The sequence below is a fragment of the Rhinoderma darwinii genome, chromosome 3, assembly GCF_050947455.1.
Source record: "Rhinoderma darwinii isolate aRhiDar2 chromosome 3, aRhiDar2.hap1, whole genome shotgun sequence".
NCBI classification, from domain to species: Eukaryota; Metazoa; Chordata; class Amphibia; order Anura; family Rhinodermatidae; genus Rhinoderma; species Rhinoderma darwinii.
The window spans coordinates 298,725,292-298,751,489 of NC_134689.1; the positions used below are offsets into that span (position 1 = coordinate 298,725,292).

Sequence of the window (26,198 nt, forward strand, 5' to 3'; positions counted from 1 at the left end):
TCCAAGTATAGGAGTTGTTATTTAAAGCATCTGAATTAGTAGAGGACAGTGGTCACTAAGCAGTTGTCAGTTCCCGTCTATGACACAGTAGTCGTTTCCCTCAATACTAAGGCAATCACTCGTCCACGGTTTAGTAGCCCAAGCTTATTCCACTCCATAACACCTACAGTCTCCCCTTTTTGGGATAATATTTTACATAAAGGTTTGTAAACGTGCTGTTTGCCAGGTATTTCCGATCACATGTGGGTTATTTTAAGTTCCAGTATTTGATCAGTGTAGATAGGCACATATTTTCAAGGTTTGCACACACCTTTCTTGCCCAGCTGTGTCCCAGATCTGAAGGGTTGTATAATCTCCATCAACTAGTAGTTTCTTCATTTGAAAGTCCACCCCTGAAATAGAAAAATTCTTAACTGACATGTTTATAGCAACCAGATAGCCAAGACACTACTGAATAAAATAGATCTGACGATAAAATAGGCTTAGCAAAGACAATCCACTGTTAACAAGGTGATCTGACATGGAAAAACAAACACAGCATCCAGGGCAAAGGTTCGAAATTGGGTGAGAAGACCATAGATCTTACTTTACTAAATCATAAAAAGAACACGTGCATGTGATCACACAGGGGATATTACGTACCACTAGTATGATAGGTAGGTAGTTAGATACACAGGAGGGAATCTATAAAGACTGGTGTTTCATACGCCAGTATTAATCTAAGACACGTGGCGTAAGAGTACGCGCATTTCAGGATGTCCGTGCACCAATAACGTAAAATCTTCGCCACTCATGAGCGTAGATTTGCACTTTAATAAAGGCCTCGCCCCTTTGACAAAGTGCCGCCTACTTTTTCAAATAGTGCCATGAGCGTCGCAAAAATAAAAAATATGTTTTTGCGCAAATTGTGAATGTTGTGCCAGAAAACTAGTGTTGGACAGGTAATAAATTCCCACGCTGTATACATGTGTAAAGTCCCATTAAAAAAAATGTAATTAAACATTATGTGGCTACTGTGGAAGGGTGACCCGTCAGAGGATAGATGGGGCAAATTTATGCTATACGAAAACATAAAAAGAAACAAAGCATTGGCTATTGTGTGGTTAGAATAACACAGAAACCTCAAACACTCAACCTAATGTGGTTGGGATGTCCCCTCTGAATTCATTCAAACATAGTCTTAGAAGGAAACTGGATTTTCCAGAACCTGCGTCCCCAGCCAAGACCAGCCTGTATATTGGAATAGGGGACAGAGATTCTTCCATTATCAAACCTTCTCTCTGCAATGAACATAAAAACAACGTCTATTTTATGCAAATCAACAATAATTAAAATTTAAAAAAAAAGAAAAAGTTTGTTGTCTTTGGTGGCAATTCTCCAAAGAAAATCTACCCACTGAAATCACCATTGGTGCCATTTATGTATATCATTTACAATAAGGGCTTGTCCACACACAACGGAATTGCTGCGGTGTTTACGACAGAAAATGGTGCGTATTTTGCTGTGTCACACAATGTTAGGAGATGGAGACATCTCCCCTGAAAAACGCAACAATTCTGGCCTCTTTTCGCAGCAGGTAAATTTCTGCTCTGAATTTTTTATGCAGCAATTATGGGTGGCTACGTGTGTGCACCCCGTAATTACGGGAGCGTTGCTAGGCGTCGTCAGGGGATTTCAATTTTTGAATAAAGAGAAGCAGAGAAAATGGCATCTGAGCGCCCCTTTTTTTTTTTTTAACGGGTCTGTAAATACGAGTGGAATACAGAGGACAACGGACCCGTTTACAGGCACGAGTCCGTAAATACGGGTTAAAAACGTGTGACAAGGGACCCGTATTTACGGGAGGGAAAAATACTGTCGTGTGCATGGGGCCTAACTGCAGTGTTTTGTAAATGCATACGGTAAGATCCCCCTAGTGGCAGCTATAGGCAGTCAGAATTTTAGATTTATGCAAATAACAAAATGAAATGGTGTTGAACAATGGGAGACTCATGCAGTAGGTGTGATAGACCAGTCCGCACTGAGACTTCAGCACAATTGCTTCCCTGAGACCAAAAAGATGCGGTCGCTTGATGTAACGTGTAACTACATGCCCATACATTTTCTGTTGGAAAATGGTCCTCATTCAGATATTAATTAGTTTAGAAATTTGTGTAACTTTTCACAAGAACTAATGTCTTTTTTAATGTATTAAATGCTAGTAACCTTTTTTCTGGCAAAAGAAGAAAAAGAAAAATCAGCCGGAACTATACATAAAACTTCTATCCAGATGGTTTCTCATAGCCCACTATCTAATATTGGAAGTCGTCTACTCACTTTTGGAGTAAATGCAGGAAGTCGCCTTTTGGAAGAGGCAGTGGAGCCACTGCGGCTTACTGGACGTGAGGGGGTCCATTTCATCCGTCCATCAACTTCTGATCTAGCCTCCATTGTCTGAAACCATGAAGGCAACAAATATCTGAATAGCACAGCAACATGGCTCCTACTTCTAAAAAAAATATATATATATTTACCTCAGTTTCAGAATTGACATAAGCACTCCCGTCCCAGGGCTCATCGGAGCTGTGACTTTGCTCACTTCCAAAATCACTAGCAGAGCAGTCTACATCACTATACCCAAGGCTTCGAGGCAGGGACACACCACTGTCTTTACATTTATTGGCCCAGCTGGCTACATCAGAATACCGGTTATACGGATCATCCTCTGCTGTAAATCTATGAGGAAAGTCAGACAAAGATACAGATTTTTAATGCATTAGTATCTAAACTGCACAATAAGAATTTAGAAGGAAAAAAAAAAGCAGAGCAAGTTTAATTTTAGTGATTGTAACTGCATGTATTTTTCGGTTTAAAGTTAATTTCTTGCTGTATTCAGCTACAAAGAGCAGAATACAGGCCAGAGCTGTGTAACACATTGCATATGTTACATGTCTACAGAAAAAACAATATGTTCAAGACATACATTATACGGCCAGTATGTATTCCGGTAGGTAGCGTTATCCCGGCTCCATTCCACCAAACCCAGATTTGTCCATCAGACTGGCAGTTAGTGAAACATGGTTTATCATTCCAGAGTACACGTTTCCACTGTCCAGTAGCGGCGTGCTTCACACCACTTGGCATTGCGAATGGTGATCTTTGGTTTGTGTGCAGATGATCGACCATGGAAACAGATTTCATGAAGATCCCGCCACACCGTTCTTGTGCGGATGTCACTTACAGAGGCAATTTCTAACTCTGTAGTGAGTAATGCAACAGGGAATGGGCGATTTTTATACCTCACAAGCTTCAGTGTCTGGAAGCCCCCGCTCTGTGAGTTTGCGTGGTCTACCACTTCGTGGCTGAGAGGTTATTAGTCCTAGACGCTTCCACTTCACAAGTATGGCACTTACAGTGGACCAGGGCAGAACTAGCAGATCAGAAATTTCACAAACTGACTTTTATTTAGCAAAGGTGGCCTCCTATGACAGTGCCATGTTTAAAGTCATTGAGCTCTTCAGAATGACACATACTTCTACCAATGTTGGTCTATGGAAATTGCATGGCTGTGTGCTTGATTCTATTCACCTGTTTGCAAAGGGAGAGGCTGAAACACCTAAGCTCATTCATTAGGAGGGGTGAGCACGTACTTTTAGCCATATAGTGTAGGACCCTAACATAGATTACACAGGGCAGGTACGAAAAATTCAGCATTAGCAAATTTTACAAATTACTGTTTTTTTTTTGTTTTTTTTTAAATTCCTGCACCTTTAAATGTTTTATCTTCAATGTAGTTATCAGACCTGACAAAGCAGGGGTGATGTGTAGGGTAAAAGAAAGTGACCCAGCCAATCTTAGCCCAGGCGAACTCCAGGTTCAACATGAAGTGGGAGCGAGAAATTTATGCTTTGGTTAGGCTTCGTTCACATCCGGGTCAGGGCTCCGTTACGACAGAGCTTTCCGTTAGAACGGAGCCCTGACTAACAGAAACGGAAACCATAGGTTTCCGTTTCCACCTCAATTGGTTTCAATGGTGACGGAACCGGTGCAAATGCTTTCCATTTGTGTCAGTTGTGCAATGGTTCCGTCATTTTGACGGAATAAATACTGTAGTCGACCATTGGCACCGGATCGGTCACCATTGAAATCAATGGTGATGGAAATGGAAACCTTTGGTTTCCGTTTCTGTTAGTCAGGGCTCCGTTCCGACAGAACGGGGCCCTGATGCAGATGTGAACAAAGCCTTGGAGGATGCAGCAGCTCTGATCTGGTCTTGTTTATTTCAATCTTTATTTAATTCTCATAAAGTAAACAATAGCAATTTTATAACTCATCTTTACTAAACATTTAGAGTCTACGTAAATCTTTGAAAGAAATTTTTTCGTACATAAATAAGGACTGGAATCCCTTATATAAGCCTTTTGCCCCATGTAATAGGCGATGCTTAGTCGACTATTGAATTTTTTTTCCGAATTCATCGAATATGAAAAATAAAGCAATTTTGCAAATAGTCTTAATTTAAAAAAATATTTTACCGTTTTACGTATATAGCTCATATACAGACCTATTTGTCTCCATAGCAAGTCTTTTTGCAAAATTGCTTAATTTTTCGTGTATAGGATTAAAAAATGCTGAAGAGCTTTTAGGGCATTAATCTGCACAGATTAGAGTGATCAGTTCACACTCTAGTTTCCCTATTTACTAAGGATTCTAGGTATTTACCACAAGCTCTATTAACCCCTTAAGGACCGGCCTATTTTGGGCTTCAAGGACCAAGCAACTTTTTTAGTTTTTACATCGTCGCATTCCAAGAGCCATAACTTTTTTATTTTTCTGTCGACGTAGCTGTATAAGGGCTTATTTTTTACAGAACGAGTTGTATTTTTTTAGTGGCACTATTTTGTGGCACAAATAAGATTAATTAGCGATCATTATTTTTTTTTGGGATGTAAAAAAAAAATACAAAAAAACCCCAGCAATTACGCCATTTTTTTTTGCAGGTTTTTTGTTAGTACGGTTCAATACGAATACGCCAATACCAAATATGTATAGTTTATGTTACGTTTTAGTACTTTTGCTAATAAAAAAACCAACCTGTTATATGGGAAATAGTCATTTCTGTAAGGTTGCATTCCAAAACTCATAACCATTTTATTTTTCAGTCGACGGAGCTGTAGGAGGGCTTGTTCGTTGCAAGACAAGCTGTAGTTTTAATTGGTACCATTTGATGATACAAATAATTTATCGACTGATTTTGATTAAAAAAAACACAGCAAATGCACCATCATTTTTTTTAGTTTTTCTTTTTTACGCCATATGCCGTTAGTTAGCTTTGTTCGGTGGGTCGTGACAACAGCAGCAGTACCCAATATGTATTTTTCTATAATGCGATAATTTTTTTGCTTCTATAATGTTTTGGAATACATAGAATTCCAAAGCACGATTGCCTGACAGTGTTACACAGACAGGCAACCTATTAGGCTACGCCTCTGGCATGGCCTAATAAGCGAATGCTTATGCTTTTGTTAGGCTCCCAGTTGCCATATTAACCCAATGGTGCCTCTGCTCTGTGAAACACCTTAGACAGGCCCCAGCATCTTAGGGGTTAAACAACAGAGATCAGGAATACAACTGTTGCCCCGCTCTTTATCACACAGGCACAACTGTTGTGCCCGCGCGTTGAGTTAGAGGAGATTGCTCGACCTGACGCAGTAACTACCTACCGCTCAGGACAAGCATTCTCGTCCTGTGTCGTCAACTGGTTAATTAAGTGTGCTGTAAGTTTTACATATTTACATCTTACCTGCTATAGGTAATCACAGGTGCGTCCTTTGGAGGATTAGGAGAGGAATGCTAAAACAGAAGATAGAAAAGGTTGCCACACTGACAGAAATAGGATGGTTTCTTTTATAACAAGGCGCATTTCCTCATATCTGTAAGCGTTCAAAGAAACAAAACTTTAAAATAGGTTTTACCTCCTAACCATAAATCCACTTATAGGTTTAAGCTCGAACCTCCAGGAAGAAAACCTCAGAAAATGCCTGTTTCAGGAAAAGGAACTCTTGTTCAGTGGCTAAGTAGGATTGTTTGTCTGTAGTTGTGAACAACTTCCTGTGTGATATCAGGATGGTCAATGGTCACTAGGATGTTGACGGCTCTTTTTGTGGAGTGCTGCCTATTTTATCCTATATTGCTGGAGGGTAGTGAGGGGATAGCACTCACTACTGCTGCTACAACTGTGCTGCTTTAGCTTCTATGTTTGGGTATGTTCACATCAGCGTCGGACTTCCATTCATCGGTTCCATTCGACCTTTCTGTTGGAGGAACCGATGAATGGAAAGTCAGACGGAAACCATAGCTTCCATTTGCATTACCATTGATTTCAATAGTAATGCTTCAGTAGCCATTTGTTTCCGTTCCATGAGGTTTCCGTTATTTTTAGCAGAAATAGCGCAGTAGACTACGCTATTGTTTCTGTTAAAAGAAAAAAATGGAAACCTTACAGAACATAAACTGCAACAGAGGCATTACCATTTAAATGCTAAGGCTTTCGTTTGACTTTCCATTCATCGGTTCCTGCGACGGAAAGGTCAAACGGGAACCGATGAACGGAAGCCCGACTGATGTGAAAAGGCCCTTAAATATACACAAACACACACCCACACACCCACATCAATAATTCCACCTGCCTAACATTGTTTATGTCCACCTCATGCCACCAATACAGCTCTTACCCGTCAAGGCATTGAGCACGTACCACAGATGCTCGATAAGATTGACATCTGCGGAATTTGGAAGCCAAGTCAACAATTTCAACTCTGTCATGTTCCTCAAAGCATTCCTAAACTATTTTTGCAGTGTGGCTGGGGGCATTATTCTGCTGGGTGAGGCCACTGCCATTAGGGAATACCTTTGCCACAAAGGGGTGTACTTGGTCTGCGGCAATATTTAGGTATGTGATATGTGTCCAAGTAAAATCCACATGAATACCAGGACCCAAGGTTTCCCAGCAGAACATTGCCCAAAGCATCACACTGCCTCCGCCAGCTTGCAGTCTCCCCATAGTGCATTCTGGTGTAATATCTTCCAAGAAAGCGACATACACGCTGTCCACATGATGTAAAAGAAAACGCGATTCATCAGATCAGGCCACCTTCTTCCATTGCTCCATAGTCCAAATATGATGCTCATATGCACTCTGACCAGTTTGCAGCTACACAGCAAGCTGCGATGCTCTGTGTGTTGTGACATCTCTTCTATTATAGCCGGCATTAACTTTTTCAGAAATTTGTGCAACAGTAGCTTTTCTGTCGAATTGTACCAAATGGACAAGCCTTCACTCCCCACGGACATCAATGAGCCTTGGGTGACCCGGATCATGCCAACGGTTCACCAGTTGCCCTTCCTTGGACCACTTTTGGTAGGTACTAACCACTGCATACCTGGAATACCCACAAAACCTGCCCTTTTGAAGATGCTCTGACCCAGTCGTCCATCCATCATCTAGCGTAATATATCCCACCGCTTTTCAGGTGCCATTGTAACAAGATAATCAATGTTATTCACTTCACCTGTCAGTGGTTTTAAGGCTGCTCATACACATACAGGTTGTGCTGCGGCAAAAACTGCACACTGTTTACCGCAAATTATCATGGTTCAACTAATAAATATATTATATATACACACACACACACACACACACACACACACACACACACACACACACACACACAATATTCCAAACAACTTGATTTATTCAGTATCGAGCATGAGCGCAGAAATACACACACATACACACCTTGCAGGCTATCAATGAGGTTATTAATGGTTGTCTGAGGAATGTTATGCCACGCTGAATGAACTTGGGCATGCAAACCACCACAAGATTGGCTGCTAGTAGCTCCCTTTGCGATTGCCAACCAATAACGTCCAAGATGCTCTATGGGAGACAAGTCCGGAGACGCTGCAGGCCATGGTAGAACGTTTACGCCACGCAGGCTGCTCACAGTAGCATGAGCAACATGCTGCCTGGCTTTGTCCTGTTGATAAATGTCCGTACCACTGGTTCCACAACCAAATCAATGTAACGCCGAGCTGAAAAGAAGACTAGAGGGGATGGCTACCGTACATTATGCTACCGCACACCATAATCCCGGGAGTAGGACCAGTGTGACATTCCCTTGTGAAGGCCTCTTCTTAATGACGTTGCCCACGTGGTCTCCAGACCCATCTCCGGCTATCATTGCATCTAAGACAAAAGCGAGACTCATCGCTGAAGATAGACCTCCATTTCAGCCTCCTTTGCCATCTTGCTGTGCACCACAATAGCATTTGAGAGCGGTGGCGTGTGATAAATGGAACACCTGTAGCTGGACATCTGGCTTATAGCCCAATGTCTTGCAAACGCCTTCTGATGGTTTGTGTCGACACTAATTGCCGCCCTAGGCTTGGGACGTGACGTCCAATTTCACTTGCAGTACAGATTGGATCACTACGCACCATTCTTCCAATCAGATGATCCATCCGTGCAGAGGTTCGCTTCCGCGCACCTCTTGCGGTCATTCCTGTTCGTCGTCATTTTCCCAACCTCCGAGTCACGCAAGGTTGAACAGTGCTAACATCTCAGCCGAGGCACGTAGCGTTCTGCCGGAGCAATAAACCAAGGTCCCTCAGTTCAAAGATTCTGTCCCTCTCAGTTCGCGACAAGTGGTGATAACTGGCACGTCGACTAACATGGGGCATCGCACAATCATCCCACACCACTTGATCCGATTTTTGAGGTTTCATGTGGCTTTTATGCCTCTCCCACATGCCACAGATTGGAGCTAGGTGCTTGAAAATTTGATCATTTGCAGATACTAGCGACACCAGCTACTTCCTTGATTTGCATAACCTTACGGCTTGCTCTTCTTGGTGTTGCAATCTCAATGTTGCGGAGTGTATATCTATATCTCCACACAAATTACTTGTGCCCTCTATCTCATTCTAACCGAAGCAATCCATGACAGAATGCATAACTTTCAAGATAAACCAGAGCTAGATATAAAACTGAACTTGAATGAGACTTGTGCAACATAAGGTTACAACCTTCACTATACAATATATGATAGAGTATTAGGATCGGAGCTTTGTGTTTAATTTTTTGTGTATTATAGTCATAGATTTATTGCTTGTTGAGAAGTTGTAACATGCGGGGGTATACATTGTCATAACCTCTCTATTACCTTGTCCAGCCACTCACGAAATACAACTCACCCTTTTTTTTTCATTTTCAATGTTCGTTAGAGCAAACCGCATGCTGTCATTACTGTCATACAGAGACTTGTTGGCCTCACTGCAAATGTAAAGCATAAACATCCAGTAAGCCTCAGAAACACTGGTACCGGGTACCAGGAATGTATTTTTTTATATGGAGGATTGCTCCAACTTGTATCTTTTTAGTTCTGATAAACATTTGGATTTAAGAACTTTTGAATAAATAAATAAAATATAACACAAACATTATAATATATAATACAAATGTATTACTAGAAAAAAAAAATACAAAAATAATAGTAAATATATTCTACTCACTTCAGTAACTGAATCTGACTGCTGTATCCCGTGCTTTCGTCTATCATGGTATTTAGCAGCAGTTTCTCTCTGTTTTATATGGAGACAATGGGAGTTACAGGGTAAGCCTACACATACATCAATCGCACAGTATAGACAGATTACATTCTTGGTTGCCTGGGACTCCAACTCTGCTCCTGACATCACTGTCCATCCTGTTAAACCAGGGCTTCTCTACCTTTTGATGTTTTGACAAAGACAACATTAGGCTTCCTTGGAGGTAGCTGTGGAGAGGTCATGTATTAAATCTCTGATTTAACGCAAGCAGCTCAGAATAATTATGGTACTAGTCTTAGAGATGGTAAAAAGAGCTCATGTAGACCTCCAGCTGTGTGCCGAGAAAACACTGGTATAAATACATTAAGAAATCTGCCACAGTATCCGATACTCTCAATCAGTTATGCACGGGTCAATAATAACGTTACCGAGGACCTGGCCGCTCCCCTGACAAGTTTGCTTTTGTAAATGTTTACATTCCCCAGAAAAAAAATTATTAAAAATTCTAGATCATCATTTCATAGAATTCTGCATTGTGCCATTCCTCCATTATTCATCCTGGAAATACATGCAATAACAAGGTGTGACCATTCCCCTTATCAATTGAGTGTGTCCCTACACGGTCTGACACTGTCTAGTCAATGCTGACAAAATGTGTAGGCACACATCCTATTGACAAGAGGAATGGTAACCAGTGGTCAATCTGTTCATACATTTGCAGAAAGAAAAAACAGACATAACATAACGTAGAGTTCTAAGAAAAGATGTTCTAGAATTGTTATTTAATGGGGAACCCAATTATTTACTAAAACTAACATGCGAGGAGAGCGGACAGCGCAGGACAGGTCATCATTAAATAGTTTATGATACTGTTTTAATGTCTCTATTGAATTTTCAGTATAAAAAGTTACAAACCTTCATACATTTCAAACATAAGTAAACTGAGGAAGACTAACGAAGAGATAAGACAAATAGGAGTATAACAATAACGCATGGTATTTACCAAGATAAGAAGATGTATATAAAGTATTTAACAAAGCACGGAAACCAGGTTGAAACTTTCAAAATGGGGATAAAAAGGGGATAAAGGGGGTCTCAGCTGGCTGGTGGGGCTGAAAAGTTAGTGGAACAGGAAATCTAGGGAATCCTGTCCTAGCTAGAATAAGGGCATCAAAGGGAGTGTAAGTCCATTGCTTGTGGGGTAAATTGAATGTGGTCACACCCTTGAGCTCCGGATTTGCATAAATCTCTCTCTCGTCTAACCTGGAGAATAGAGGTAGATTTTTCATTAGTGAAATACCACAAAAGGCGATGGTCGACTTCAGAGAAGTCTAATGTTGTGTTTGTTTGTTGTTGTTTTTTTATTTTAAAAACGGCTATAGTCTGCTTGGTGGCCAAGAAGATAAAAGAGATAAGATCTTGGATTGGTTTAGAGATGTTCATAAAACCCCTGTTTAGACAGGGGGGTCCTTCATCTGGTTTACTCCAGTAAAAGTAGGAATGAGGGTATCCAGTAGGTGCGAATCCAGAGGCAATTAACTTTTGGGTCGTCCACCAGGTGTGGAGCATGTCGCTGGGGGTTTGTCAGTCCCGAAAACAATATAGGGACTAGCCAGAAACCACTCGTGCCACCCGAGAGGGAGTTCGATACCAACGCATTGGTATTTTAATTGAAAAGAGTATTCAGGAGCGATTTGGAGGCAGAAGTCTCTATACCTATTATTTTAACCTTATTTATATATCCCCAGAGAACCTCTTTAAGCTATAAATGAAGTTAAACCAAGTGTAATTTTAGAAGAAACACATACTAAATTTATTTCAACCTTGAACTGATTACTTGATGAAGAAAAACACTGTGCTTATGCCCAATTAGGGCATACAGACATTATAGAGGTCCCCCACCTTTATGTGCCAGTACGGGGAGTCGCTCTACAAGAGCAACTACCACTCTGGCAGACTCAAGCCATCCACGTATAACATGCAATAATACTTTTCCCCTGCAGCAACCACTGCAAATTAAAAGTCTTGCTGTCAGGGCGTTTGCCAGAGTTACAGGAGTCAACCAATTGCTGCAGCGACGCCAATCTGAAAGGGGTTGTGTCTGATAAAAATGATGATGGGTCATAATAGGTACTTCTACTAAAGATGACCACCTCCTCCACCAACTATCCTGTAAACATGTATGCCGATCCACAATTTCTGGGGACATATGGATCGCTCCTGTACACAGTCAGTATGATTCACCAACATTTATCGAAGGAATATGGTCAGCTATAGGGCAAGTTACATTTTTATTTCTCTCGTTGAAGGAGTTGCAAACTACGCCAATTACACACTATACATCCTATATAATCCTTTTGTTTTGTCTTCACACTTCCAACAGAAGAAACCATCTCATACTGTTGTGCCTTTACATCATTCAGTATGGATTACTGTGTAAATTATAGGAATAATGAAGTAGCATCCTAACTTTGTTTCCACAGTCTTCACACACACACACACACACACACCTTTTTTGCGGGGAAATAAACTCTCACCTACCACAATTTAATATTATGACCCAAACAAGTTTCCTTCCTTTTGTTCTCATACAGATGTTTAGAGAAAAAGATGGTTGACAAACATGTAATAGTCAAACATTAGTCAAAACTGTTTAAAAAAAAAATAATCTTATTTTAGTCTTGGCAGACCAAGAAAAATATGCATGTATCCGATTCATAGAGATGGTAAAGGAGCTCATGTAGACCTACAGCTGTGTGCCTAGAGAACAAAGTTCAGGGACTGAATATTAACGTTAAAGAGGTTCTGTCACCAGATTATAAGTGCCCTGTCTACTACATAATTTGATTGGCGCTGTAATGTAGATAACAGCAGTGGTTTTTATTTTGAAAAACGATCATTTTTTAGCAAGTTATGAGCAATTTTAGCTTTATGCTAATGAGTTTCTTAGTGCGCAACTGGGCGTGTTTTTACTTTTGACCAAGTGGGCGTTGTACAGAGGAGTGTATGAGGCTGACCAATCAACGTTATACACTTCTCATTGTTCCAGCCCAGCTTCTTTCACTGCACAATCACACTGTACTGTGGATCATGCTGGGCTGGAAAAATGAGAAGTGTATGACGCTGATTAGTCACTGATTGGTCAGCGTCATACACTTCTCTGTACAACACCCAGTTGGTCAAAAGTAAAAACACGCCCAGTTGGGCATTAAGAAACTCATTAGCATAAATCTAAAACTGCTTAAAACTTGCTGAAAAATTATAATTTTTCAAAATAAAAACCACTGTTATCTACATTACAGCGCCGATCAGATTATGTAGGAGACAGGGCACTTCTAATCTGGTGACAGAGCCTCTTTAAAGATATATTTATAGCTGGAGCAATGTAGGTGTTTAACACTTTTATCCCTATTTCTAGATCATACACAAAACCGTACTATTAGTTCAATTGAAACTATTTATTGTCCCACCTTCCCTCACCTTTCATGCTGCGCAAGTTGATCAGTGAAGTTATTTTTCAGCCTATCCAAATCAGTCTGTAGTAGCGAGATACTTGTCTGCGTCTCTAGTAGGGTGCATTTCAAGTCAACATTTTCCTTAAAAAGAAGAGGAAAAAAATATATATTAAGTTCTGTAATCTGGCACTGAAATTCTAGTATTTGAAATTGATACGGAGACATTGGTATTTACAGTAAATATGGGACAGGCAGTGTTATCAGTATAACTTGCCCATAGACCATAGAAGTTTGTCTTAAAATGTTGCCGATTATAGAGATTATCAGCACTATTGGGGCTTATAGCAGCTAGATGAACAATCATTTAGTCAATAGGTATCGAATGTAGGACTGGCTGTCAAGGAATACTCTGAATAAGAACTCTTTTCTTTTAGAACAACAGGGCTATAATGTCAGGGATTAGATATAGTTTACCCTTTCTTTAGGTCATGGGCTACCTTTAGGTCACAGGATACGAGACAAGTCCGATGCCGGTTGATTAACCATATATACATACATATACTCACACACATACGAATACAGTGCACGTTGTATAAACACGATCATGATGATGGGTGTATAATACAGACAGAGTATCGCTATTCTACATTCTATTCTACAAGGAGCCTCATAGCCCACATTACATTGTAGGCTTAAAAAAGATCCTCTAATATTGCTACTTCAGTTTATATAACTTAGATCTTTCCCTCCCACTTGATAGCGGAAAGACAGAGGAGAGGGTAAAAATTGAACTGTCGGCCTACACCCTATTACAACCTAACGCGTTTCTTCATTTTTGTGATCTGCAGTGTATCAGGGGCATTGCAATAATAATATTTTTTTATCTCTAACAATAAAGAGTAACAAGTGCACTAATATATATATATTATACATATATATATATATACACACACACACACATATATACACACACACACACACTACAATTAAAAAGTTTGGGGTCACCCAGACAATTTGGTGTTTTGCATGAAAACTCACACTTATATTTATCAAATGAGTTGCAAAATGACTAGAAAATATAGTCAAGACATTGACAAGGTTAGAAATAATGATTTTTATTTGAAATAATAATTTTCTCCTTCAAACTTTGCTTTCGTCAAAGAATGCTCCATTTGCAGCAATTACAGCATTGCAGACCTTTGGCATTCTAGCTGTTAATTTGCTGAGGTAATCGGGAGAAATTTCACCCCATGCTTCCAGAAGCCCCTCCCACAAGTTGGATTGACTTGATGGGCACTTCTTGCGTACCATACGGTCAAGCTGCTCCCACAACAGCTCTATGGGGTTGAGATCTGGTGACTGCGCTGGCCACTCCATTACAGATAGAATACCAGCTGCCGGCTTCTTCCCTAAATAGTTCTTGCATAATTTGGAGGTGTGCTTTGGGTCATTGTCCTGTAGTAGGATGAAATTGGCTCCAATCAAGCGCTGTCCACAGGGTATGGCATGGCGTTGCAAAATGGAGTGATAGCCTTCCTTATTCAAAATCTATTTCTCAAACTAGAGACTCTAATGTACTTGTCTTGTTGCTCAGTTGTGCAGCGGGGCCTCCCACCTCTCTTTCTACTCTGGTTAGAGCCTGCGTATGCTGTCCTCTGAAGGGAGTAGTACACACCGTTGTAGTAAATCTTCAGTTTCTTGGCAATTTCTCGCATGGAATAGCCTTCATTTCCAAGAACAAGAATAGACTGTCGAGTTTCACATGAAAGCTCTCTTTTTCTAGCGATTTTGAGAGTTTAATTGAACCCACAAATGTAATGCTCCAGATTCTCAACTAGCTCAAAGGAAGGTCAGTTTTATAGCTCCTCTAAACAGCAAAACTGTTTACAGCGGTGCTAACATAATTGCACAAGGGTTTTCAAGTGTTTTCTAATCATCCATTAGCCTTCTAACACAGTTAGAAAACACAATGTACCATTAGAACACTGGAGTGATGGTTGCTGGAAATGGGCCTCTATACACCTATGTAGATATTGCATTAAAAACCAGACGTTTGCAGCTAGAATAGTCATTTAGCACATTAACAATGTATAGAGTGTATTTCTAATTAATTTAATGTTATCTTCATTGAAAAAAACTGTGCTTTTCTTTCAAAAATAAGGAAATTTCTAAGTGACCCTAAACTTTTGAACGGTAGTGTACATACACACACACACACACACACACACACACACACACACACGTCCATCTCAATGAATTAGAATATCATCAAAAAGTAATTTATTTCAGTAACTCAATTAAAAAAGTGATACTCAAATTATATACATTCATTACACACAGACTGATCTATTTCCAGCATTTTTTTCTTTTAATATTGATGATTATGGTAACAGTTAATGAAAATCCAAAATTTTGTGTCTCAGAAAAATTAGAATATTAAATAAGCCCAATTTCAAAAATTATTTTTAATACCGAAATGTTGGCCTACTGAAAAGTATGTACAGTATATGCACTCAATACTTGGTAGGGGCCAAAAGTACCAATACCTGGTTTAATAACCACAGTATCACTGCGCTTGATTGGTCAGCAAACAAGCCTGACCTAAACCCCATAGAGAATCTATGTGGTATTGTCAAGAGGAAGATGAGACACCAGACCCAACAATGCAGACGAGCTGAAGGCCGCTATCAAAGCAACCTGGGCTTCCATAACACCTCAGCAGTGCCACAGGCTGATCGCCCCCATGCCACGCCGCATTGATGCAGTAATTCATGCAAAAGGAGCCCCGACCAAGTATTGAGTTCATATACTATACATACTTTTCAGTAGGCCAACATTTCAAATTAAAAATCATTTTTGAAATTGGGCTTATTAATATTCAAATTTTGGGATTTCATTAACGGTTAGTCATAATCATCAACATTAACCCCTTCAGGACTGAGCCTGTTTTGGCATTGAGGACGAAGACGATTTTTTCAAATCGGACATGTGTTACCTTATGTAGTAATAACTTGGGAATGCTTTTACCTATCCAATCTGGGACTGTTTTCTCGTGACATATTGTACTTTATGTTAGTAAAAAAATTTGGATGATAAAAATGATATTTGTGTGTGAAAAACATTTAATTAAAAAAAAAAAAAAGTGAACATTTTTTTAAAATGTTCTCGAAATTTTGGTGTATCTGCTCGTAAGACAGACAGTAATACCACACAAAATAGTTACTATTTAATATATCCCATATGTGTACTTTATGTTTGCATCGTTTTTTTGAATGGTCTTTTATTTTTCTAGGACGTTACAAAGCTTAGAACTTTAGCAGCAATTTCTCATATTTTCAAGAAAATTTCAAAAGCCTATTTTTACAGGGGCCAGTTCAGTTCTGAAGTGGTTTTGAGGTCCTTATATATTAGAAAGTCCCCATAAATCACCCCATTTTGAAAACCGCACCCCTCAAAGTATCCAAAACAGCAATCAGAAAGTGTTTTAATCCCATAGACATTTCTCAGAAATTAAAGCAAAGTGGAGGTGAAATTTCCAAAATTCTTTTTTTTTTTTGCCAAAAATCATTTCATGCACACGACCGTATTTTTTCACACCCGTAAATACTGGCGTAAATACGGGTCCGGTGTCACACGTATTCCACCCGTTTTGCACCAGTATTTACGAACCCGTGCTCGTAAATATGGGTCCGGTGTCACACGTATTCCACCCGTATTTACGAGCACGTTTTTGGCAGCAAAATAGCACTGCACTAATCGGCAGCCCCTTCTCTCTATCAGTGCAGGATAGAGAGAAGGGACAGCCTTTTCTGTAATAAAAGTTAAAGAAATTCATACTTACCCGGCCGTTGTCTTGGTGACGCGTCCCTCTCTTCACATCCAGCCCGACATCCCTGGATGACGCGGCAGTCCATGTGACCGCTGCAGCCTGTGATTGACCTGTGATTGGCTGCAGCGGTCACATGGCCTGAAACGTCATCCAGGACGTCGGCCCGGATGTCGAGAGGGACGCGTCACCAAGGCAACGGGCGGGAGACCGGACTGGAGAAGCAGGAAGTTGTCGGTAAGTATGAACGTCTTTTATTTTTATTTTTTACAGGATAGGGGATACATGTCTTTTGTTTATGGCAGAGCGGGGAGATACCTCCCCGCTCTGCCATAGTTTTCATTGTAGTCCCGGCGGTAGTTACGCCACTGGGCTGTGGCCTGCAGACCGGGTAGTCCCCTGACCTCGCCTCACCTCACCTCGCAACGCTCCCGTAATCACGGGTGAACACACGCAGCCACCCATGATTACGGGAGCCCCATAGACTTCTATGGGATGCCCGTGCCGTTATTACGGCATGAAATAGGGCATGTTCTATCTTTTTTAACGGCACGGGTACCTTCCCGTGAGCAAACGGGAAGGTACCCGTGGCTAACAGAAGCCTATGAGCCCGTTATTGCGGGTCGTAATAACGACCCGCAATAACGGGTGTTTTTACGGTCGTGTGCATGAGGCCTAATACAATTTTTTCTGTAACACAGAAGGTTTTACATGAGAAACGCAACTCAATATATATTGCCCAGATTGTGCAGGTTTTAGAAATATCCCACCTGTGGCCCTAGTGTGCTAATAGACTGAAACACAGGCCTCAGAAGCAAAGAAGCACCTAGTGGATTTTGGGGCCTCCTTTTTTTTTTTTATAGATTTTAGGCACCATGTCAGGTTTGAAGAGGTCTTGTGGCACCAAAACAGTAAAAAAACAAAACAAAAGTGACCCCATTTTGGAAACTACAGCCCTCAATGAATTTATCTAGGGGTATAGTTAGCATTTTGACCCCACAATTTTTTTGCTAAATGTATTTGAATTCATCTGTGAAGATGAAAATCTACTTTTTTTCTGAAAAAACATTTTTACAAGGAATAAAGGAGAAACAATACCCCAGCATTTGTAAAGCAATTTCTCCCGATTACGGCAATACCCTATATGTGGTAATAAACGGCTGTTTGGACCCACAGCAGGGCTCAGAAGAGAAGGAGTGTCATTTGGATTTTGGAGTGCCGATTTTGCAGGATTCGTTTTCAGTGCCATGTCGCATTTGCAATGAACTAGAGGGACAAAAACCATGTAAACACCCCAAAAGTGACCCCATTTTGGAAACTACACCCCTCACTGAATTTATCTAGGGGTATAGTTAGCATTTTGACCAAACAGTTTTTTTGTCTGTGAAGATGAAAATCTACTTTTTTTTCTGAAAAAACGTAGACATTTTTAATTTTTACAAGGAATAAAGGAAAAAACCACCCCAGCATTTGTAAAGCAATTTCTACCGATTACGTAAATACCCCAAATGTGGTAATAAACTGCTATTTTGACCCACAGCACGGCTTAGAAGGGAAGGAGCGCTATTTGGCTTTTGGAGCTCAAATTTAGCTGAAATGGTTTTTGGGTGCCATGTTGTATTTGCAAAGCCCCTGACGTACCAAAACAGTGGAAACCACACAAAAGTGACACCATTTGTGAAACTACACCACTTAAGGAATCTTTCTAGGGGGGTATAGTGAGCATTTTGACCCCGCAGGTCTTTTGCAGAATTTATTAGAATCAGGCAGTGAAAATGAATATCAACATTATTTTCACTAAAATGTTGCATTTTTTAATTTTCACAAAAAATGAAAGGAGGAAAAAGCACCCCAACATTTGTAAAGCAATTTCTCCAGAGTATGTCTATACCCCACATGTGGTCATAAATGGTTTTTAATTAGAAATTAATGAACCCTTTCTGGACTGATCCATTTTTTGCTGTTTTATTTTTATTTTTCACTCCCCTTCTTCCAAGAGCCATAACTTTTTTTATTTTTCCATCAATAGATTCATGTGAGGGATTATTTCTTGCGGGAGGAGTTGTATTTTCTATTGACACGAACGCAGCGATACCAATTTTGTGTATTATTTTGACATTGCTTTAGCGAAAAAAAATGGGAAAAGGGTTTTCTTTTGGACTTTAAATATTTATTAATAATAACTATTTCATTTTTTTACACATTTTATTAGTCCCGCTAGGGGACTTGAACCAGCGATCATTATATCGCTTGTACAATACAATGCAATACTAATGTATTGCAGTATATTGTCATTTTTACAGGCTCCTGTAACAGCGCGATTGCTGTTCCTGTCCATTAGTACCGGGTGTCAGCTGTAATACACAGCTGACACCCACAACGTATGGCACGGGCTCAGCGTGTGAGCCCGCTCCATACATCACCCCCCACACCACGACATGCTATTAAGTCGTAGTGCACGAAGGGGTTAATGTGGATCGGAGTGAATATTAAAATTTTCCACTTATATGCCATTTTAGTGCACAGTATGTTGTGCCCAGTTTGTGCTAATGAAGACAAATACCTCATAAAATATTAATCGGGTTCTCCTGGGTATGACGATGCTAGATTTGTGGACGTAAATTGCTGTTTTGGGCACGCTGTAGGGCTCATAAGAGAGGGAGCGGCATGTGGCATTGGAGCGCAGATTTGGCTTGGTAGTAGTTCCGTGTGGGGTTTTACTTGTATTTCAGTTTATAATGTGATGGCATATGTAATCTGTGCGGAGAACATCAGGGTATAATAAGAGGGTAAATAAATAATAATCTGCAGATATGTGGCTGGTGTCGCACTGATAAATTGTGCCCAATCATATCCGCTTTTAGCACATTCTGCACATTTTGCATCGCTATATTCTGAGCCAGAATTTTTTTATTTTTTCTCCACCGGAGCCATGTGAGGGCTTATTTGTTGCGGGACAATCTGTAGTTTTCATTGGTACCATTTTGGGGTACATGCGTTTTTTTTAAATCACTTTTTATTCAATTTTTTGGCAAGCAAGGTGACAAAAAAAACAAATTCTGACTAGGTTTTTTCTTCTTCTTTTTTTTTTTTTTTTTAACTTATTTCACCCTGGGCTATAAATGACATTTTACTTTATTTTGCGGGTCGGTACGATTACGGCGATACCTATGTATATAGTTTTTTTAAGTTTTGCAGCGTTTGCGCAATAAAATTACTTTTTTTTATAAAAGAATACATTTTTTATGTCACCAGATTCTGAGAGCCATAACTTTTTTCTTTTTCAGTCAAAAAAGCTGTGTAAGGGCTTGTTTTTTGCGGGACGGGTTGTAGTTTTTATTGGTACTATTTTCTTGCAGTGTTCATCGTGCAGGAAAAATAACATTATAGTTTCATAGTTTGGGTCGTTACGAACGCGGTGATACCAAATATGTGTACTTTAACGTGTTACTTTTTTTCCCTATAATAAAAGACATAGGAAAAAAAGCATTTTTTGTTTATGTAACGTATAACTTTTATTTTAAAACTTTTATAAAACACATTTATTCTTTTTTTTTTTTTTTTACTTGTCCCACTAGGGGACATTTAGACTTGCAGCTCTGATCGCTGCTAGAACACATTACACTACCTACGTAGTGTAATGTGTTCTAACTGTCATTGTGACGTGACAGTCACTCTGACAGGAAGTCTATGAGGACCAGCCTCCGCGCAGCGGTTAACTGTCAAAGTACAGACATAACTGCACATCAAGGTGCGCGAAGTTACTGCTCACCTTGACGTGCCGTTACGAAGGGGTTAAAGGAAAAAAATGCTGGAAATAGATCACTCCGTGTGTAATGAATCTATATAATATAGGAGTTTCACTTTTTGAATTGAATTACTGAAATAAATAAACTTTTTGATGATATTCTAATTCATTGAGATGGACTAGTATCACCGTGACTGTGAAAAATGTATTTCATTTCTTTGGGAGAGAGGGACATTTACAAATCAGCTTTCCTTTTTTGACCAGAGTATAAGGGTAGTGTTCCTGCAACTAAACTAATAATTTATTATATAGAACAAAGATTTTTACTCTTAGGGGGGGGGTTAGATACAAAGATCATTTCTTTAAACCTTGGTAAGGATCATTTCGGAATTTATTTAGGCGCATCATAGAAAGATAATGGAGCTACCACTGAATTGAGACAGAAGTCTTCCAGATTAAAAAAAATAAAAAAAACATACACAACTATTAGTAGAGTCAAAAACTAGACATGTCTTGGAAAGTTATTTAGGTTACTTGAAAAATAAAATGTATGCAAGTATCTGCTGAAAGAGTCTTTCATGACTTCAGAGTGCGAATCACAAAATAAATAATACACAGTACTGAAGCATGTGCAGTGTAAATACAGGGATCCTGCCTTGTGTGGTACAGTGTACTAGTCACAGCCTTGATACTCCAAGATAAGAGACAGCTGTGTTATATTAGTCTCTGCACTACGGACAGCTTCACAGGAGTGAATGGAAGCCATAATACAGCAAATATTGGATCCTGACATCCAGGAGGATGACAATCTCTGTACGTTGCTGTAAATTATGCTGGTGCAACAATAAAATAAATCATAAACATCTAGGATATTAGAACATAATAAATCAAGAATATACTAAGGGCTCATTCAGACGAACGTGAATAGCGTCCGTGTGCAGCGCATGGAAATCTCGTGCAGCACACGGACCCATTGATTTCAACGGGGCACATGCGTGAAACTCACTGCATGTCCTATATTGGTGCGTGATCACGCACCAATGCGCCCATTGAAGTTAATGGGTGCATGAAAACCACGCACCGCGCTCGAATGCACATCCGTGTGCAATGCGTGATTTGCGCATCAATTCAATTGAAAAAAAGATGCTTTGCGAGTATGTGAATAACGTATGCCATTCGCAAAGCACACTGATGCATAACGGACCAGATCCACGCGCGTGAATCGGATATGCTCGTGTGAATGTAGCATTAGGCTAACTGGTTTTCTATGAAATTAGTCAGTCAATACGGGATTTAGAAAAATTTGTCTCGCACAACAGCATTTAATTTAGATGTTCAGCCTTTCTGGGAACAGGAACCAAGTGTGATCGATAACATTCTATACTGTATAGTAAATTCACAAAATATAAACCTTGCTCAATATAAGCTATGCAGCCATCAGTTTTACTCGCTTACCTGGGAAAGGTCATGGATTTGTTTTTTAAGCTTAGCACTTTCCTCTCTGGTTTCTTGGGCTTTCTGTTCATCTTTGTGCTTCAGATAGGAAAAAGAATAGAATATATATTCTATATATATTTATGTGGATATTACTAAGAAAAGTACATTTTTACACATCTAATGCATCAGTAAGTCAATAAATAAAAATGAAATATTACAGACAAAAAGTAATCTGTTTGTAACAATACAATATTATTTATATATATATATATATATATATATACACACACACACACACACACACACACACACACACACACACACGAAAAACAAATTGATTAACACATACTACATTTATATAATTGACATGGTTTGAAGTAAATGGGTCACTTATACAGAGATGTACAGTTAATACTATATTTTCCTCCTGTGCCAACCTCTAGCACAGGAAGAGGAAATTACATGAGAGCAACTGCCGATTGGTCTGTCACATGCGACTGACTATTGGACAAAGATATAGACAAGGGACCGTGGGGGGATTTTTTTTTTTCTTTTTTTTTTTTTATATAAATGCGGGAACTATGGCTGCCTGTATTTGAGGGGGAATTGGTATTAAAAAAAAAAAAAAAAAAATTGCTGCAAAACCCCCCCCCCCCCCGGTTTGTTTGTTTTTTTTAAAGAGGAAGGGTGAGCTACATGTCAGTATCTAATTGCAATGAAGCTCTCTACATCAACTGCTGCAGAAAAATGAACAGGAAAAGGGTGCTTCATAAGGGTATGTGCACACAACCTCTTTTCAGACATAATGGAGGCGTTTTACGCCTCGAATTACGCCTGAAAAGACGTCTCCAATACGTCAGCAAACATCTGCCCATTGCTTGCAATGGGTCTTACGATGTTCTGTGCAGACGAGCTGTCATTTTACGTGTCGCTGTCAAAATACGGCGCGTAAAATGACCGCTCGTCAAAAGAAGTGCAGGACACTTCTTGGGATGTTTTTGGAGCCGTTTTCTCATAGACTATCGAAAACAGCTCCAAAAACGGCCGTGAAAAACGCAGCGAAAAACACGAGTTGCTCATAAAAAGTCTGAAAATCAGGTGCTGTTTTCCCTTGAAAACAGCTCTGTATTTTCAGACGTATTTTGTTAATCGTGTGAACATAGCCTATCAACGGCTGACATCAAGCTTCCAAAAGCACTCGACATACACGATAAACATGTTCATACGGCACCATTATCTCGAGAGTATCCTTTTGGCCACCATCGGTATACCTTTTTTTTGAAGGATGGAATAGTGTAGAAGATTACGCTATTCCATCCTGAGAGATCCCACAAAACAACGTATACCACATGGTATACGTTTTTTTTAACACGGGAGCCTATGGGTGACGGATGCCACTGTATGGTATCCGTCACAGGTATACGTTAAATCTATAACCTCGGGGGAGCTCCCGACATCACTGTCCATATACAGTATGGGCAGTGTCGTCAGGAGAACTGCTGGAGTTGCTGGGCAGAGCGCTAGCTGATGCTCTGCTCGGGGACTCATGCAATAGGAAACGCCTGAAATCACTGTCTGAGCATCTACTAGCGCATCCATATACGGACAGTAACTTCAGGGGCTTCCCTAATGCTGGAGTCCCCGAATGTAGCATCAGTTAGCGCTCTGCCCGGGGACTCCAGAACTGCTCCGGACGTCATTGTCCTTATATGGACAGTTACTTTAGAAGTTTTACAAGGGCCGGTCCCCAGGAGACGCATCCCACTGTATGCCGCAGAGTGGGATAGGTTTGGGCCTTTCGTTGGAGGTATACGCCGGTATACTTGGACTCGCTGGACTTTTCAGTGCACCGTAAAATAACTGCCAAACCTCTAAATGCTTCAGGTTTACATCTTATTTGTATGTTATTTTCAACCAGAAAAACCACAGATGTCTGAACCACAGAGATCCATGTACCAGGAAGTAGTTTCTAGGATATACACCAATATAAAGATTAACATGAATGAGACAAAACGTGTTGGGTATAAATGTATCTTATACGGAGAATCCTACCTTTGCCATCCTGGAAACCCTGGCCTGAAGGTCTGAAATTTCAGAGTCGTGTCTTCTTTGCATCTCTTGAACTGCAGCTTCAAGTCTCCTTTGGTCCTGAGACAATACATGGAATTTCAAGACTACGTTTCAATACAAGCAATTCATAGAACATGAAGTTCAGCACTTCTACAAATGCCTGTAGAGCAGCACACTCCTGCCTTGCCACCTAACCCATGTGATCAATCAGGAAATTAAAGGTTCAATAGTAATTCACCAACTATGCATAATGCACAGGCAAATTACAGGAAGCAGGTCAAATCCAAAATGCAGAGAATGTGCCTTGCCTTACTTCATATTCATTTATTTACTATGTCAACATTCCCTTTGGGTGTATGCTAATTAACCATTTAATAAATTAACAAGCGAAAAACGGCTGCTCAGCGGATTATATTTAGTTTCTCACTGGTTCTTTAAACCTTTAGAGATATAGTTACTTCCGGTTACCATGTAACCGTTTATATTTGGTTCAGAATAAAATGATAATGCAGATTTAGCAATATTTGCTTCTAGTGCTATCGCACTTACATTGACACTATTAGTTTAAGTAATTTGGTAGGCTAATATGATATGCGCTCCACAAAAAACACTTGTCTCTCTAGTCTTTGTTCTATATTTTTTAGATAATTTCATGTTTTTATATTATTATTTTAATGTTTTGATATTTTTATTATTTCTCTAAATTAGAGGTTTTATTATACAGGCAATAATACGAGCAGAGGTCATTTGCCCCACTCCTATGCTCTGGTATATGTTACTAGTGCAGTTAGAGATCTTTATCTCTGTTCATTAACGTCCAAAAAAACACCAAACTGCTTGTGCAGCTCTGCAGTCCATATCAGCTGCACCACATTCAAAGCAAACAATGCCAGTGTTATTACCGCACCGTTTCTAATGTAGCTACCAAGTGGCAGCCCTATTGAAGCCCATATGTCTATTCAGCCACCAAGTATCAGCCCTATGCGTTTCTTTACTTTATTTGTATCTGCCGTAATTCTTCAGCGGCCTGCAGATTTTAGTCTATTTGATAATTTAGCGCACAATGTATTAGAGGCATCGATTCATGCCTGGCGTGGACCCAGATATCTAGCCGCAGTTGGTGGCAGAACACCCAGTCTTAAAAAGGCGAAGTGTCCACCCCCCTCTAGATGTCTAAACCAATGATGAGGCTCAGTGTATTATACTTGTTCCGCCCCCTTGAAAAAGGGGCTCGTCATGTATATCCAATCATGAGCCAGCTAAACAGACTTCCCCTAAATTATTTTTTTTTTTCACTGGATTATATTCTACTAATAATTAACCCCATGTTGTCATTTTGCCCGGTTATCTAATTTAATCTAATGTAACTTTAATTTAACTCATGATTTAAAAGGTTCTGTATTTTTTTTTTATAAACTATGATACCATATTGCACTAAATATCCCCCAAATTCATAATACAATGCATGTCAAAATTCCAGCTGACTATGGAAACCAGGTGAGGCACTGTGTTTCATTACATTTACATGTTCATAGAACAGATTATATAGACATGATAATTACATTGATCACAATTTAAATCGATTTTTGTATATGGTTTGTACTTTAAAAATGTAAAAGTACATTCAAACTTTTCCCCAAATGTGAAAAAAAACCTGCACTTACAACAGAATCTGAACTGGAAGTTCCAGGCATATTGCACCAGTGGCGCTATTCTACTGGTCAGGGATGGACAGGTGGCAGAGGGAGTATAAGGGCCCTTTGCTTTCCATCTGTTACTTTGATTGAAGATGGATGCTAGTCATAGACACCAGTAGTTGTGAGCCATTGATGGAAATCATTAGAGTAGTCTCTTATGTGCAACTGAATGGACAGTTTGCACATATGGTTTGTCAGTCTCTATTACTGGTCCCAATGACAATAGTTCCAGTATTCATCTTTGTCCACATGTTAAGTCACCTTAATTGGATATTAACAGCAGTTACGTTCTTATCCACCAATGGCCTCTACGATAACAGTAACTAGGCAGAGCTGCAAACTGGAAGCTAGTCGTTCGGACCAGGAGCTTGTTTGGA

The 26,198-nt window shown here is 39.8% G+C and overlaps 1 protein-coding gene across 1 annotated transcript in view; it reads right to left on the bottom strand.

The window, feature by feature from the left end:
- Positions 1 to 26,198, bottom strand: part of LOC142748130 (ras and EF-hand domain-containing protein-like) — a 55,650-nt gene that overhangs the window by 3,459 nt on the left and 25,993 nt on the right. Inside the window, exons 4-13 of the mRNA XM_075855259.1 lie at positions 24,107 to 24,202; positions 22,073 to 22,150; positions 13,069 to 13,184; positions 9,553 to 9,621; positions 9,235 to 9,313; positions 5,783 to 5,832; positions 2,514 to 2,715; positions 2,317 to 2,433; positions 1,136 to 1,280; positions 311 to 392 (exon numbers count right to left, since the gene is read on the bottom strand). Of these exons, the coding sequence (XP_075711374.1) occupies positions 311 to 392; positions 1,136 to 1,280; positions 2,317 to 2,433; positions 2,514 to 2,715; positions 5,783 to 5,832; positions 9,235 to 9,313; positions 9,553 to 9,621; positions 13,069 to 13,184; positions 22,073 to 22,150; positions 24,107 to 24,202 (1,034 nt within the window). The remainder of the gene's footprint in view (positions 1 to 310; positions 393 to 1,135; positions 1,281 to 2,316; positions 2,434 to 2,513; positions 2,716 to 5,782; positions 5,833 to 9,234; positions 9,314 to 9,552; positions 9,622 to 13,068; positions 13,185 to 22,072; positions 22,151 to 24,106; positions 24,203 to 26,198) is intronic.